At 45.4% G+C, this 17702-nt stretch overlaps 1 protein-coding gene across 6 annotated transcripts in view; it reads left to right on the forward strand.

Annotated features, from left to right (window-relative positions):
- Window positions 1-11427: 11427 nt before the first annotated feature.
- Window positions 11428-17702, forward strand: part of fgfr2 (fibroblast growth factor receptor 2) — a 36935-nt gene continuing 30660 nt past the window's right edge. For 2 of the 6 annotated variants that reach the window (XM_086181337.1, XM_086181336.1), the window contains exons 1-2: window positions 11428-12014; window positions 13955-14210. In XM_086181337.1, the coding sequence (XP_086037463.1) occupies window positions 14030-14210 (181 nt within the window). In that variant the 5' untranslated portion in view covers window positions 11428-12014; window positions 13955-14029. The remainder of the gene's footprint in view (window positions 12015-13954; window positions 14211-17702) is intronic. The other 4 variants (XM_086181334.1, XM_086181333.1, XM_086181338.1 and 1 more) reach the window with 2 other exon arrangements.

Below are 17702 nucleotides of genomic sequence, written 5' to 3' on the forward strand. Positions count from 1 at the left end.
TGTGTGTGTGTGTGTGTGTGTGTGTGTGTGTGTGTGTGTTGTGTGTGTGTGTCATTCATAGCAGTTTTGTTCATTTATATTGTTTTTTTTCATTTCAAATACTCTCAGACTCTTGTGTCAGATACTGATTGTTGTTTTAAATCATACAGTCAGACAAAAGAACCTGCTGAAAACCAGGTGTATCAACGGGGAACACCTGGTTTTAGATGGGTTTCTTACGCAGTGAAAGAAAGTGCAATGTCGTAGTGAACTGCGTGTGCATCATCCTGTTTTAGTTTGTAGCAATATTCTTGCACATGTCTAAAAGATGGGAGGTCTGTGTCAAGTTTTGCAGCTTTTTTTAGAAGAGCCACAGTGCTCACATGACTGATTGGGTCCAATCTCAATCCCATCCAGTATAAAGAACCTGTAATTATGGGTTTCTGTGCTCTAAATATGAGAGTTTATGATCTAAAAATCTGCTCAGTTTGAGATTTACAGGACTCAGGAGCTACAATTTAGAGGCCTGGAGTGAGAATCTGGGCACCAGCTTTTCTATTGTATCTGCAACCTTTGCACATGTGCTTTTCATAACATTGTACGCTCTTATAAAAGCCAACAGAGTGTTAATGGATCAAGTAAGTGGCCATTGACCTGGCATTGTGCATACATGTGTTTGGATGCATGCGTCTTGTTTGGGGTGAGGGGTGGTGCTCTGGGTCAGGGGAACAGACTTCATGGTCACAGGCTACAAGGCTCACCAGGACCCCTTTGCCCCCCTTGGAGGGGACACATGGCCCCACACCCCCTCACAGACCCTTACACCACAGGCGGACAGTTCACCCACCAGCCAAACAGCCTGACACCCAGATGGCGGCTTCTCACTCGCTGTCCGTCTTCTGGTTGAAGACATGAACTGATCTGAGACCAGTGTGTCCCCTGATGAATGAGGATCCACTGACCTCTGAGGACAAACACGTATCATCCAATTAAACCTCCTCAACTGTGTATTTGTATTATTTTCTGCGCTATTCTACTTCGTCTGACTCCACAATCACACAAATCAAATGTGCTTTTCTACTTTTGCTCCACTAACCTTGAGGTGGCGACTCTTCTCCTGAGCGCAGGACGTACTGGTTACCTGGATTGGTGCACGTAATGCTTCTAACTGGGAGGCCAATGTCCCACTATTTTATCACAAGAACAAAAAAAAACATCATATATATCTGGACAATTTTGAAAAGATTTTTTTTTTCATAGAACACATGTAATATTCCCTGATAAATACCTTATCGTACAATGTTAAACAAATTCTCATTTTTACATTTTGAACTACCATAGACTTTATTCATCCTGGATTATTTCTAAAAGAAATCAAAACGTGTCAGATTTGCTCTTCAGATTTACCCACGTTACATTAATTAAGGCACATGAAAGTGGCCCAAAATGAGGCCCCATCCAAGCAATGCTAAAGAAATGCGTAGAATCTCCTAATCAAAGCGTCATATATTTGTCAATGGCTTCTTCAGCTATTACACATTCCTCATAATATTTTTTTTTTTTTTTTGGACAAAATTCATCCATGACTTTATGTGTAATCCCAGTTAGAGGAAGACAAACTGACCCCTCTGCTGACGAGGGATCTTACACACGGTGAATTTGTTGGCATGCAAATTTGTGCTGTTGCAGTAAAATAAACACTTTAATACACAGAAACCTCAAAGATAAGCTCTGCATGACCAACAACAGGTTACACAGTTCCTCAGGTTCTGTCGGAACTTTCTTTTGAGCTAATCTGAAGGTGAATGACCTTCCCCAGTTGCTGTTTGCACTTCCAGGGAGTTTGGTTTCTTTCCTCGTAGAGAGAAGTGGCCACGTTTGTAATTCCCTGCGTTTCCCTGCTCGTGTACCTGCCCCCCCCCCCACCCCCCCCCGGCTCTCTGCAGCTGGGTTAATGTTTACACCCTGATTGATTCAACTCTCCACAGCCACGTCTGATCAACAAGTGACCGGCCCTCAGATGTGGATGCTCTCTGCTAGAGAACAATGTGGTTTTTCAGTAAGAAGGCAAAGCGGAGAAGTGCCGTGTTTTCTTACCATCTCTGATTTACGCCCCCCAACCTTAGCTCCTCCCCCGTCCTTGTTCCATTTCTTTCCTATTCTTCTTTTTTGGTTGGTACTTTTGGTTCACAAAGAGGAAGAAATATGCTCCTCACATTTGTTCAAAACCTGGAACAGAGCTCTGCATTTGAGAAAGGGTGTGAAACCTAAACTTCCCCCTCTCACCTCAACTCTGTCTTTTTTTCAATGCCTTGGGGTCAGAGGTCACCAACCTACTATTCCTCAAGCTATTGACTCATCTGACAGGACCTTATTGATTCTCAGGCTTTTTGTAACTAAGAATAACGAGGAAAAATATGAATTGTGGGTTTTTTTCTGCGGCAGAAATACAGCAAGATGTCACAATGCGAGAGGGAACGTTTTAGTAGACTTTGAATAAATGTGACAGAGAATGTGTTTATGTAATAGTCCTCCCCCCCCTTTAAGCCCATGCCCTCCTCTAAACACCCCCTCCTGCCCCTTCTCTTCTCCCAACTCTGCACCCACCCCACTTTTCTGTGAGGGATCATGGGTGATGTGTTGCATGGGCAGTTGTTTGTTGTCACTGTGAATTACGATGACGTACCAAAGGAGTGACAGCTCGTGCTGGTAGCGCAGGCGAGGGAGAGGAGGCCAATCAGGGCTGGAGTTGGGTGTCGGGGGTGGGGGTGGGAGTGGGGGTGTGTGTGTGAGGGGGGTCTGCTGTGGGACAGGGGAGGGGCGCTCGCAGTGTGAACATCTAGATTCTCAGGGATCGCTTTACAAGGTGTGTCTCCTTGACTTTCACCCTTACAGTAATTACAAACTGAGGTTTTTCCCACACTGCTGCTCTGCACAGGTTATACATTTAATTACAGCAAACACCCCGATTCCTCCGGACCAGGGAGTGTTTATGTACCTCCAAGCTGACAGGATGATTCATCTTGCTCTGTCCAATGTTGTTTACATTGAGAAATATTCTTTGCAACTGCAGTATTTGTATAAGCCTCCAAAAAACAGGTCATACTGAACCTTGTATTTAATATCATAACATCGATCTTGTTAAATCCCAGGAAGTAGATTTTCTTTCTTTGTATTCTAAAACTGAAACAAACTTTACCACAGATAACTCGTGAATTTCTCGGTTATATCTTTTGTTGAAAGATAGCTGTAAGTGAAAAGTGTGACACATGGAGATTTTCCTTCAATATGAATTGCTTTGTTTAAGCTTTGCTTTTTAATCTATCAAAAAAATCCCCCTCCAGAAGTTGCTTTATCTGTCCACTGGTGATTAATGAAAGTATGAGTTTATTTATACAGCGCCTTATCATCTACACAGGTCGCTCAAAGCACTTCGCAAGCGAAAGATTAAAAAAGTTTAGATTTTAAAGGATGAAATGAAATTAAACACAAATGAAAGTACAGACAAGTAAAAGTAAATAACTGTTAAAAACAAATTAATTAAAAGCAGAGGAAGTTTAAAAAGTCTGCACTTGGTGTGAGAGATGTATAAAACCAGAAACCAAATCCCAACCTGCGAGAATGCGCACCATGCATACGTGTTTTTTCAATTGTAGCCCACCAAGTGAGTTACTGCACTTAAATAATCTATGGGTAGGTCAATAAATCCACCTGTTACAATATTATGCTGCTACTACACCTCTTTGTCAGTTTAAAAGTAAAACTAAGATATCTAAACGAGACTAGACTAGACTAGACTAAGGTAAACTAAACTGCTGTCTTCAACCAACCTTCTGACAGCACACCCACATTTACAGCTCTAACACACTCCTGCTCCGCTGGAACCGTTCCTGCCTGTTGGCTTCGTCCCACTTTTCCAGGGCGATTTGATCGTGATTGATGGAATATGCACTAACCGGGCACCCCAACTGCTAAGTGCTTTGAAAGGAAGTGTTGCATTGAGCTTGATTAATTTATTTGTACTGCGCAGCTTTTTAACGAGGATTACTAAAGTGTACATTAATCACTGAATGCTCAGGCATACATCTTTGTTTACATGAAGCAAGATTTGGAAAGACTTTTCCCTGCTCGTCTCCAAGATTGGTGTATTTATACGCTTTTACAGAGTCAGTCGCTTTTTTTGTCCCGAGGTTCTTTCAGCTCTGCCGAGTCGTGCATCCAGGTGCTTTCGTAAGTACTTGGCTATTTGACATGCCTAGTAGGAACATTTTATGCGCCCCTGCTCACAGATTCTGCCATTGCTGTGGGCAAGAGAGATATAGAAATAGAAATAAATGCTGAGAGATGGCTTTTAAAGAGATGCCATCCCTCAACGGGGTGATCAGGACTCTGCAGGCGCAGAACGATATGGTAGACAACAATGTAAATCTGTCAGCCGGAGCTGCAGAGGTGGGCATGCTAGGACCTGAAGCTTGAGTCAAGCCAGCTCGCTCACAGTCGCTGCTCTGTTTAAAGCTACAGGAAACCACCTAATATGCTCTCAGACAGAGAGAAAAGGATTAAATTAAATCTTGAGCGCTGCGGTGTTGTCGTGCATGCAATAAGACGTTCCTCTGCCTCACACTCTCCCTTGATCCGTCTCTGTGGATGTATTGCAGAGGAGGCATGAGAGGGGTCAAAGGGCAGAGGGTGACTCCTCAGGAGACCGCTCAGCTCAAATTAGGTTGCAGATTGGTGTTCACGGTCAAAATAGTTAACCTCAGCTCACCTCACCATCCCTTAAGAAAACATATGCTTTACCTCAATGCCTCAGTCTAAGAACAAAGTCAGCTACGATGGCGCGCTGACACAAGTCCGCACATCTCCTGGATAAACGTTATCTTCAGTAACTCTTATTAGCGCGGCTCTGTGTGAGTAATTTCATTTCGGAACATTAAGGAACTCTCCCAAGGCCACATCTGTACTGTTGCTCTGTCAAAACATGCTGGAGCAATATTGTTTACTGCTCCCATAACTTACTATTTCTTGTGCTCCTGCCACTAGACAGACCAATAAGTCCAGACATGGAGAAACAATAAACAGAGTTAAATGTGGGAGTGGGGAATGGAAAACAGCACCAGGCCAAGGTCAAGTCTATAACTGCTGCCCTGCAGAGTGATTTAGGTGCTGTGACCAGGGGGCTTGTCCAATAGTGGCTGAGCAGAGTGAGTTAGGGTGAGATGGTAGAGGTGTTGAGAGCCTTGGCGGTAATGACTTGCTGATGACATCAGGACATAGAGCAGAGTCTTTTCTTGGCCTGGGGGTTAAAGGTCAGACAGCCCATTCACTGACCTTGTGATTTATTCCTGCCCCCCCCCCCCCCGATCTATAAACACAATGAAAGCTATGTGTATGCTGGGAATGCATGACTCTCTCTGAGGTGGGCACTCCAAGGAGACCCCAAGTACTCTTGGTTTGTTTCTCCAGGCCTCTTCAGTCCTCACTTTATCACTGCCCGCCACGCAACAAACGTTTCCATCAGACGACAAGCTGAGCTCATCTTCAGGTGGCATAAAGACTCACAGTTGGAAACGTCTCCTTGCAAAATAAAGTGAAAGTCCTCCTGAGTACCTGAAAAGAACATCCTCAAAGACAGCATCCGCTCTCTTCATAGAAGCACACGCTGCTGCGAAGAGATTATAGCTTCTACAAAGTGCACATCCTGGGAGTTGTCATCCGGAGCGGCTGCTAGTTTGGGGAAACAGTCTGGTTCTGTAATGTTTAACCTGACTTCCTGTTGCTGCAGGTAGAGGAACTGAAGGGATCACTGCTGTCAGCACTAATGTCTAACTCTCTTCACCATGATCAGCACCAGGACAAATACACGTCTGGAACCATCATCAGATCTAAACTTGAGCATTTAAATCTGACTTTTCGCTATGTGAAACAAATGAAAATCAGTTCTCTACCTTAATGATAGTTAAGTACTATATTTCTGGCATCACTTCTTTCCAAAGAAGATTTAGTGGCTTGCATTTTGAAGGAATTTTCATTATCTTTAGGTATTACGATGTTAAGATTGACGCAACTCTCATTTTGATGATACACAAACACGACAGCTAACAGATGGTTGATGTAGCTTAGCATCAAGACCGGAAATGATAGGAAACAGCTAGCATGATGGCATCTGTGTGCCAGCATGTTTTGTGTGATTTAGATGAAAAGCTTCATGGATGATGTTTTGTGGGCTAACCTGGAAAAGTTAGCATCTCCACAGGTTTCCTCAATCTAGAAACAGTGGGATTTTTACTTTGGTTTTTGGAATATTGCTGTGAATAAACTCTGAGACAAAGAAAAAGATCTGAAGTGCAAAGCTCATGATGAAAACCTCTGGAATCTCATTGGGCCAGTTGTTGGCTACCCATTCTGAAGATTTACGAGTGTGGTATTTTCTGACCTACTTTATGATGCAGATCAAACTTTTACAATATCTTAAGCTAGTGTGAACCACGGAGCTCTCCTCCGGCTTTGATACAAAACCCGTTCAAAACCCCACTGACATTGACACGAGGAGGCCGGACTTTCAAAAACGCGAACTTACTTCCAAGTCATAGGACTCCTTCCTGCACGGCTCTATTTCCTCAGCTGAAGGTGTGCGTGTCGGCTCTACTGCTGTAATCTTCTCTTCAGCTCATCCACATTATATGTCATTACTCGTAAATCTGGGCTTTCAGAAAATGTCAAATTCCAAATACCACAGGAGGGAGCATTCACATGGACTCTACCATAAACATGAGCCAGAGAGAACTCAGCTTTAGTCCAAAAAGATTCAGAAAGTCTCAGTCTTTATTTCTTGCAGTCCTGATATGTTGGCACTCAGCTTGACGGGTTTCGACTGCCGTCCTGCAGCCTTCCTCAGAAGAGCCTTTGCTGTGACGTTTCTCATCAGCTCTTGTAAGACACGTCCCATATAAAAAGAAGAGCTCAGTTGAATGCAGCATTGTCACAACTTGATGTGACCCTGCGCGTCCACGTGGGCACGCAGATGTTCGTGTACACTGTCCGATGACATCCTGCAGACCCACCAGCTGTATCTAGCCTCACCTCCAGCTTATTTTCATCTGATTTAAAATGATTGTGATACAGCATCTGTTATCAATTACTACCTCACCTTCAGCCAATTTTTCTTCACAAATGATTGAAGATTTCATAGAATGACTCAAGGACTAACTCTTTTTTTTTTCTTTTTTTTTTTTGAAGCTTTACTACTGGTTTTAACATCAAGCCCTGAGTCACTGTAAATTAACAAATCTCCGGCTTTGCTATGACCTAAGTCTTACTACTCAGGATGAGTTGCTTTACTGAAGAGGAATATCGAGCGGTTAACTCTTCAAGGGCTGTCAGCTCCAAGAGAAAAACAAACTTCGACGGCGTCAGCACAGGCTGAAGTCCTGACTTGCAAAGCATGAGTCATCCTCAGAATGACTGAAATGACCTGTTCTCTGAACCAAATGTGCTGTATAATATGTTTTTGTACCTATGTGCACAATGGCTGTGTGTTATCTTATTGAACCGTGAAGAAAATATGGGAAAATAAAGGTGAAAAAGAGATAAATGGACAAAACAGAGAATGCGGAAAAGAGAGCGGGAGAGAGCAATCCTTGTCACTTGGAATGCCAGGAAAAAGCTCTGTTCATTTTTCTTTTTCTACGGAGGTATAAAGATGTCAGTTCCACTTAGCAATCCTTTGTGTTTCTCCCTCCAAAAACGTTGTTTTTATTATTCGGGGTAATGCTGCCAGTCAAGTGGGAGGGGAAGCAGACACTTTGATCAGGAGTTACACTGCACCAGTGCAGTACAACCCATGTTTCTGCTTCATGTAGGCCTGTTTGTTGTTAGCCGCTACAGCTTGAGGGAGTTAAAACTACCAAACTCCCAGTTTTGAACTGGAAACATCCACCGCTCTCTCCTCCTCTCTCCTTCCCATCGAGCGCGGCTGTAAGCTCAATCTGCAGGCATCCCAGCTATTTCAAACACTCCAGAGTACTGAGATGGAAACATGTGAGGAATCTAGATGATTGGCCCTCCACTCCCCCTCCATCCACTCTTTGTGTCCGTGCTCTCTGTTACCTGCTGAGGGGGAGGAGAGGACTGTGGAGGCCCGGCTGTCTGGACGAGGTTATTATGACACAACAGTGACACGGAGGAGAAGGACCTGCTGACTTCAGGGGCGATGCCTCCTGAGCTAAAAGCAGAGGGACTCTTGTGCGAGATGGAGGGAGGGTGAGGGTTCAGCCGTGAGAGCTGAGTGCGCGCACGATGAGAGCTCTCTCTCACTGTACCATTTTCTAACACATCTCTCTCTAAACCCTGCTCTCATGCTTCTTCTTACATCAACACGGCTGCAGAGGAGCTATATGGTTCAAATTAGGCCCTGAGGCGTGTGTCTACTTCTTACCTCTCTGTCCAATCACCCCCATCCCCCCGCCACACACAACTAAAAGCATTTGTTTCATATTTTGCACAGGATATGACTCAGCCGCGTTTGATGTTTTAATTATATAGTGTCAGTGATATACTGGGAGACGTAGAAGGGGTCTTGGCAAGATTTGGCATAGTGAAGTTACAATAACATATCGCTGCCATTCACGATTAACAGCAGCAGCCTGGAGGTTGAGGACATCGGCTAGGAGGCTGTTTCAACAGCGAAAATCTCTAAGATTTCTGTCGCTCTCGGGGAGGCAGGAGGAGGAGTTCTGGCCCTCTTCATTGTAAGGAAGAGGGAGCCACTGCAATAAAAGACACTGTATGATGATTGACTTATTCCAACAAAGCATCACCACATTGCCATCAATATATTTCCAAGTATTACTTTAAGAAACTTTGATGGAAATTGAAGAATTTGAATAGACAAAAAATTGCCCACAACTTTGCCAAAAAAAAAAAAAAGTTTTTAGGCTCACCTCAGGTGGATTTAACTCTTTAGAAAAAGAACAAATGTGCAAAAAAGGAGATGGAAACTCTTTGAATGAGCTGCTGGTTCTGCTGCCGACTTTGTCTTTGTCGCCTGACTGCTAGAAAAAGACCTGGATGCAGGAAGCCAAGTGGCCAAGCTGTGTAATTACATCTATGGCATCTCTTGCGTGATGTTCTGCTGCCCGTAAAATACTTTTGTTTGATTCTACATTCAGAAATAAGTGGCTGCACAATGGTGAAAGGATTTTTCTGAGCTCCACGACCCCGGAGATGGAACTCGCTGAACTCCCCTGATTTGATCCGTTTGGTTTACCGTCATTTGTAAAGTCTAGACAAGCAGCGAGAATAATCCACCTTCGACAGTCAGCAGGAGGAAATTATGGATAGACATGTCGTACGGCCTCAGTTATTGTCTCCAGTTAATAACGTCTAATGTTTGCTTCAAGTCCTCTTGACCCGTAAATGGAAGCACGACCACTTTAGCGCTGCTGGGGTTTGGTTTTGGTGCTGCTGCTTCAGAATCTGTGAGGTTTAACTCCTCGTGAGCTGACTGTGACTTGTCAGAAGCACCTTTTTTGGTTTTTTTTTTAGTCGAATGAATGCACCGGCTCAATTATTATGGCTTGCTCAACAATAAAGGAGAAGTTTACTTGATCCAATCAGCTGGCCTGTGGACAAATGGAAGTAACGGCCAGTTGTTGATTAGCTCACTTAGATTTGCATGGCTGTGGGGGGGCTGATGACCGGAGAGTGGCTCACAGCCTTGCAGTAATGAGACGTTCACTCATGTTTAAGTCACTGCAGCCACCGCAGAATCAATACGCTCCTGTAAGATAAGTTCGCCTTGTCACCATATTTCACTGGCTTGCTCCGTCCTAGACACCGCGGTGCTGGCACAGGAGGGATTAAGAAAGAAAGAAGAATGTAGAAAAGTTTGTGGATGAAGAGGGACACGACAGATTGATGGATACCACGCTACTGGGGCTTTGAGTCCATCTAGTTCTCAGTCAAAGGCTCATGAGACTCGGCTTGATGAGCTTCTTTGTAGCTGAGATGCTCAATCGGTGGAAAATAAATTAGGAGGTTGAAAAGAGACAGAAAGAGAGAAACAGCGGGGGGTATTTTGTGCTGTTCTTGAAAAATAAGTCAAACTCTCCCTCTTCATGTCCCCCTCCCTCTTTCTTACTGGCCAACCTGTCAGCCCCACTGTTATCTGATGGCTTTACTGGTGGAGGCAGAGATGGGAGAGGAGAAGACGTAGAACCTTCCATTCATAGGACAAACCTTTGCCTCGGGAAATAAAAAAAAAAAAACCTTGTTAGTGCCTCTCATCAAAATGAATGGAAGCATTTTCTCTCGCTTGTTTAAAAAAAAAAAAAGAAGAAGTGAAGGCTTCAGCAGTGGAAGCGAGACATAAATAAAAAGTCTGTGGGGATTAGTTTTCCACCCTCCCCTGTGTCTCTTTCAGAGCGCTTGAACGCCCGAACCAATGCAGGAGACAGCTTGAAGCAGTGGGGGGACGAGCCGCAGGGGGCCAGCCTCCAGGCTCTCTCTGTGGATGTGGACACATCAGCTCATTTGTTGGAAACTTATGAACTTCAGTTAGGCTCAACTCTGCAAAAAATGGAGCAAGAACAACAGAAAGAAAGAAAAACCCTTCCTCTTTCTTGCAGCGTATTCTTTATTGTTTGCCCCTTTGCTTTCATGTTATCACGTTATCATAAAGACTTGTAATGGACGTCTCATATTAAACAGATATTTCCTGTTGTGCTCAGAAGTGGAAAGGTTTTCCTTAGTAAAAGTATGACAACTATGAATTGAATTGTTAGAGAAACAAAGTCACATTTAATGGAAATATTCAGCAAGTATGTCAGGTTTGAGCAAACAAACTGTTTTTTTTCCTTTTTTTTTACATTTAAATCACTCAGATGAGTGAATTTTCTCTGATATTCACTGATAATATTCCACATTTTTAGAGGTCAGCGGGACTGTTTTATTCTGTCGACACCGGATTTTCTCTCTTTGCATTTGTATTCGTTTTATTGTGCCTGTAAACAGAAATATCAGGCCTGCAGATGCGTCATTCAGACAAGCGTCAGACTTTAAGGGGATGAATACTGGATTCCAGAAAAGGAAAGACCAAATGTGTGTCTGGTGCGTGTTCATTTGCGTTGTTGAGCATCTGTGTGCGTGAGGAGCAGCGGGATCACCGCGCGTCTGGCTCTGCGTCTCCCAGCCTCCTCCGGTAGTCTCTCTGTTCTCGGCCGCTGAGGGGCGCTGTTACCGCGGTCTGACAGCTCCGGAGCTGGGCAGCGAGCAGGGGCCTGGCTAGAGTCCCGGGTTGGAGCGAGCTGAACGCGGGCAGGACGAGAAGCAGCGCTACAGCTCGATGGGCGGAGGAAGGCGAGGCCCAAAGGCACTGCGGCCAGGAAGCGGCTCGAATTACACTTGGGGGGTGGGGGGTGGGGGTGATGATGACACCCACTGGAGTGAAGGAGGAGGGCAGTGTGTGGAGACGTAAGGAGGAGAAAAAACCTAGTAAACCTGACAAAGCGTCTGAGAAATCGCGCGAGGACGATCGGCGAAGGAAAGAGACGCGAAAGGCAGCAGAGGAGCGCGCGCTGATGGATTTTAGGACTGTTTTTCTGCATCGGACAACTCTCCCGTTGTAGCTCTTGAATCCGCTTCCACGTCTTGCTGGCTGCAAAACTTTCTATCCAGTTGACAAGTGCGCCGCGGGTAACGCTGGGTATGTTGCGCCCTGGAAGAAACTTGGTGACGGGGAGGAAAGTTTCGGGGGTGCTGCGCTTTTCAAGCTGAGTTCGAAGGACAGAAGTTGGATTTGTTTGCATGACATCGGGACTCCATGGAATATTTCCTCCGGTTGAGTTGATGCCGCCTGAGAGTGGAATAGTAAACTGAAAAAGGCAGCGCCTCGCAGATTTTTCTTGTCTTTTTTTTTTTTTTTTTTGGTGCATTGTGGAGTTGGAGACATTCCTCCCTCTGGATTCAGTTCATGTTCTTTCCTCTCTTATTCCTGCATGCCAAAACAGAGAGCTCCACGATTTTAGTCCTCCCTGGTAAGTCTTTTTTCTCTCTCTCTCTTTACGATCAATCTCAGCGGGGAGAAAGCATCCCCCCCCCCTCCCCATCTCATCTGTCAAAATTTGGGGCTGTCATGACAAACTGGGTCGAGAGTAGAACTCCAGTGCGCCTTCTGGGTTGGCGTGCATGATTAAAAAAATTTAATTAAATTAAAAAAACAGTCTGTTTTAAAAAGAATAGTTTTAGGGCTCTGAAAGACCTCCTTGAAGCTGAAACATTCTTAAATGTGATTCCAACAGATCCTAAAAGTTGGTGTGTGTGTGTGTGTGTGTGTGTGTGTGTGTGGGGGGGGGGGGGGTCGAGCCGCGGTGGTGGAGCAGCTCTTCAGCAGCACCTTGCATCATCGCTCGAGGGCTCATTAACAAGTGTCCTGCTCATTTATTACTTTGCTTAATTTTCTGCATCGCATTTATGGTGCCAATTATCCCGCGACCGCAGTTGTTTTGTTTTGTTTTGTTTTTTTCTCTCAGCTTGGTGCCGGAGCCCTAAATCACTGAGCGGTTCCAAATGAGCCCCCCCCCCCCCCCCATTGTTAGAAAAAGCCAAACTGATTTGAATTTCAATAGAAATTCAATCAGTGCCAAGAAATTTCATTCAAAAGGCTGTTTGAAATGAAGGCGGTGGTCGTGACGGAGCGAAGCCCCTCATGTGTCCGAGTGTGGTGTCCCCCAGTTACCTGATCAAAGGTTCATCAAGAGGAGAAAAACAACAACAACAACAACAACAACAACGTATACGTTCTTCTTTGATTTGGCACATTTATTTGGTTTTAGCCTTTTCACGTGTAGGCTTTTTTGCCATTAAAGAATGGTTTCATTTGTTTTATGCGCGTCTGCAAATGAAGTCAAACTAATCAAAGTTCCTCCGTCCTCTGGTTTTCCACGCAGAATCTGGCGTTTTATTGCGGCGCTGATTGGTTTAGTGTTCCTCAATAATTCACGCAGTTGCCACCGCGCAGAATCTCTGGACTGACTTGCTGAACCACTTTGATCAAATCTGGTTTTTTTGGAATAAATTCATGGATTCTCCTCGACTCTCGGATCTCTGTAGCCCCCCTGAGGAGCGAATTAAAGAAGAAGAAAGGAAATCCGGCCTCGGGTTTTGCTTTGTAAAAGTCAAATTACATTTGTCTTTGCGGGTAAAACCGATCGATACGTCCAGCTGGAGCAGAAGGAGCGCAGGGAAGCGTGACTTCACTAAACCCCCAGAGACACTTCAGCTCGGTTGAGCCGCAGATGTCTGGCTAAACAGACTGGTGTGTGTGTGTGTGTGTGTGTCCCAATATTGCACTATAGCATTTCAATTAAAGCCTTACTGGTTTCTCTTAATGAAGTCACGGAAAAGCAACGAGCCCTCCGAGGATACAATTAACGCTGATGCTGCGTCGCGCAACAGGTTTGGCGCAGTTCATGCACAGGAAAAATGAAAAAAAAAACAACAACCTAAACTCAATCAGTGCTTGTAGGCCGATCGTTAATATTTTCTAGTCTTATTATGACTCATCAGCTGAGAGGAGATTGGAAAACCTGCGTCACGGTGAAATTTTTGCAGCAAATCATCGTCTCCGCCAGAATTGCGTGACGCTACACCTCAACAAACCTCTCAGCTCTGGTTTGCAGGAGCCCGATATGGCGCCGTATTGAATCTCTCTGTCTAAACACATCTTGGTGCGTTCAAGCTCGACATGTATCGACGGCGGGTGCCTCACAGCCTCGGTATGTCTGTGGCACAGCTTGTTTGACAGCATTTTGAAACGCTTGTGCTTTCCCTCTTCTTTCACTGCTAAATCTGATTGACTATAAAATGAAGTGGGGGGGGGTGCAGGAATATGAACTTACACTGACATGTTTTCTGTCTTTTGTTCTTTCTTTCTGTCTCTAACCATCTCTCCACCTTCCTCTGCTTGACCTCTCAGCCCAGGTGATCGGGTGAATTCCAGTGAGTGACAGGCCGAACCGGCAGCAGTTGATGGTTGGGTGGACTCCCTCAGATGGGATCAGTGTCCAGGGGGAGGTGGAGAAGGGGGGTATGGGGAGCGCTGGCCCCCACTAACGGGATGGCCTCGTGGGCCTGGTTGCTGGCCGCCGTCCTGCTGTCTTTGCTGACCGTCAGCGTGGCCCGGCCGCCCCTTACCGCCACCAAGGAGGAGGAGGCCACTCTGGAACCTGAAGGTGAGCAGTGGGAGCAGAAGCGGGAGCCTGGGAGGTGGATCGAGGTGTCACGCCATTTGTTGGACTCGAGAGCAGGTGGACTTGTGTCAGGACCCCTCCTCCCTGAGCCTGACTGTTTTCTGGGTTCTGCTTTATTTTCTCACTTACAACACGTTTATTCTACATTTGCTCCAGAAACACGGGGAACACTTTGATCTCTGCAGTTTCAGACAACCACAAAATAAAAAAAGGAACACATTTTCTCATTTGCTCTTTCACTTTTTCGAGTTTGTGTCGAAGCTTCTTACTGGGAATCCCCTCTCATGTCCTTAAACCTCACCTGGAGTCTAACAAGGATGAGTTTTTGTTGGATTTTGGTGGAATGTCAAGCCTCTTTGTTTTCCACATTGTTGGGTGTGTGATTCACACTTTTCTGTTTTCCATCTGTAGCTGATGTCTGTGGTAGTTTGGGTTGTACTCGAGTGTTAAAGGCAGGTTTGTGGGACAAGGGAGGGCTGTGAAGGAGGGTGGGACCCTGTTTATGCTGGCACCTCTCTCGTGCCCCTGCTCGCCTTGGGGAGAAGCAGATAGAGAGAGAGAGAGAGAGAGGCAGCTGGAGAAAATAGGAGCGCAGATAACTTTGCTTTGCTGTGATTTATGACAAAACAAGGCTTTTTTGAGGCCTTTACATTTTTTTTGTCTCCACTCAGTCACAGAGTCTGGTAAGAAAGCAGCTAATTAGAGTTGTTGCGATGGATGGGATGCTAAGTTGCATTCCAAAGCCTTTTGTTCTGCTGCTTTAATCAGCATGCTAATTGTATGTTAGCCCGACAACAGAGCATCACTTTTCCAGCCACCTCCCCCCCGTCTTGCGTCTCCACACACACACACATACACACACACACGCACACACACACACACACACACACACACACACATCATGTACCTTGTCTTGCCCTCTTGCCCCTGAGGTCAGTTATTGTTCTGACTTGTGCTGATGAGAGGCCAGCTCGGCTCCCCAGTCCTGTTGTTATGTTTCTGTGGCCTCGGTGTGACACTCCGCCATCACAGCGAGACCAGAAGGAGAGACAGGCAGAGTTACACAGTCCTCCAGGAAAGTTCTAAGAGGATTTGTGCATATTTGACTTCTGCTTTAGAAGGAGAGATTTGGGAGAGCCGGGCAACAGCGAAGTCATGTGACTACAGATTAAGTGGCTAGACCTTTGGGTCACATGATGAGGGATCATGGTGAACCTGGGCCTGCTTATCTGATCCAGAATACATCTCCCTGCTGCACATGGCAAACACATTTTTAAAGTGCAGCTGTGTGTGTGTGTGTGATTGAATCAGCATGTCTTGCTGTCTGCTCCTTCTGTTCACCGCTGCTGCTCGACTGTCACCTGTAGGGTGTAGGTGTTTGTGAGACAGGTTGGCTGGTCCCGCCCACCCTGTCCTAATAACACCCCCCCCCCCCCCCCCACACACAGATGTTTGGGATTCCCTCCACCCCTCTGTGCCCTGCAGCCTCAGTCCTCAGTCACACTGCTGTGTGTGTGTGTGTGTGGGGGGGGTGGGGGGGGCAATTATTGCAGTAGATTTATCAGATTGCATATTAGGGTCGTCTCTACAGAGCCTGCACCCCTGGTGGCCCAGCTCGTTTGTTTACCTGTGGCTGCTGTAACAGTAGAAGCAGGGCGAGTGCGGGTTAAAGCCTCCACAACAGACCTATTGTTGCTGTTGTAGCCACTTCAGTATCTATGGGAGTGTTTACCTTGCCCAGGCTCTCCGTTTGCATAGCGATTAAAATACTCCAACTGAGCTGAGTAACAATGGTACCAAACACAGAAGGTGTGTGTGTGCGTGTGTGAGATTGCGTGTGTGTGTCCTTAACATTCTCCACTCCTCTCTGCGGTCTGTTCAGGCCCAGTTTTTGCATATAATGTGGAATAAATGTGGCATGTTGGAAGGCAGGCTGAGTGAGAGTGCAGCTGACAAAAGTCCGCTCATGGCTTGGCTGTGTTTCCTTACTCTCCTTGCCAAACTTTGTTCCTCAAAAAACATTCTCAACAGCATGGAGGCAGACACTTCAAAATAGTTGAGTGGTTAAATGAGTAAAGACAACATGATGTGTTGTGGATGAGTCTTTCTTGCTCAGACACAAGATGACTTTGTTTCATTTCTTTCTGCTGCCATGTGAAAAAAAAAATTGCTCAGCTTGAGTTCTTTTCCTTGTTGTGTTCCACTTCCACTTAATCCACAATAAATCAAACCCAGCAGCTCCTATCAGGGTTTTATAAACAGTTGAGGTGATCATGGACGGCTAATTAAGATTTAAGTTTCCAACTGACTCTGGTAGGTGTGTGTATGTGTGTGAAGACGGAGCTGCAGGATTATTTGTAACGCTGAGCTATCTACATAGCAGGAGTACGGCTGTAAAAGTATAAAGGTGTCAGCTGGCTGGTTAATGACATGGAGTGTCTGTGTGTGGATCGGTGTGTGTGTGTGTGTGTGTGTGGATCGGTGTGTGTGTGTGTGTGTGTGTGTGTGTGTGTGTGTGTGAGTGTCAGTGGTGATGGCAATGGAAGTGAACTCCAAACAAACGCAGTGCGACGGCTGGTGGTGTGACTGGGGGGCGGTTGGGCTAAATATACAGCCTTTACACAATGACTTTTATTAGCCTGCCGTTGGCTGGTGTTAATCTTGAAGGGTAGAGTGTGTTGGTGGCTGCATATGTGTGTGTGTGTGTGTGTGGACTGTTATTTGCGTTGGCTAATGTACCAGAAAATACCTTGTCACTCCACCTTTCAATCTCGCACCTGTCTGATAAGCGGCTGGGAAGAGATTCTACCAGCAGCAGCTTGTGCCTCAGGTGTTGGTGGAGGAATAAGGTGCAGGACAACCGGAGGAAATCACTGAGTATGATAAAAAATAAACTAAAACAGAAATGAAAAGCTTTGAACAGTTTTAACTACCTTTTTAAAAAATGGTTAACTTATGTAAAATAAGCCTGTTTTTGAACAGAAAATATCAACATTAGTAGATATCGACAGATCGGGCATTGGCAAAAACAGTACACACTCAGCTGCTGTCAGTGTGTTTTTATTTAAGTTGCTCCCTTAAATACAGACATGTTTTTTTCTGAGTGACCACACCTTTACCTCAAAAAGGGAAGATAAGAGGGTAGAGTTAAAGGGATCTACTGGGGTTCTTAATGAGGACTGACGGGGTGGACAAAGTGGAGGGGCTGTTGCCATGGATGTTTGCAGGAGCCAGTTCATGGAGCTCCTCCTTTGTGGTCATATAAAAAGCCAAGGAGGGGATTTGAATGTGAAAGGACATCAGAAAAGAGGGAAAGACAAGAAAGGGGAGAAAAGTCTTGGGATTTGACTACGTGAGCAGGATACAGAGGAAAGAGGAGAGGGATAAGAGGGGCAGCAGAGATAATGTGATTTGGCAGTGCGTGTGTGTGCGTGTGTGCGTGTGCACGCGCTTGTAGTCTGCATGCATGCTGAG

Source organism: Aulostomus chinensis, chromosome 16, assembly GCF_037954235.1.
Source record: "Aulostomus chinensis isolate RoL2024-O1b breed Wild chromosome 16, RoL_Achi_v1.0, whole genome shotgun sequence".
NCBI lineage: Eukaryota > Metazoa > Chordata > Actinopteri > Syngnathiformes > Aulostomidae > Aulostomus > Aulostomus chinensis.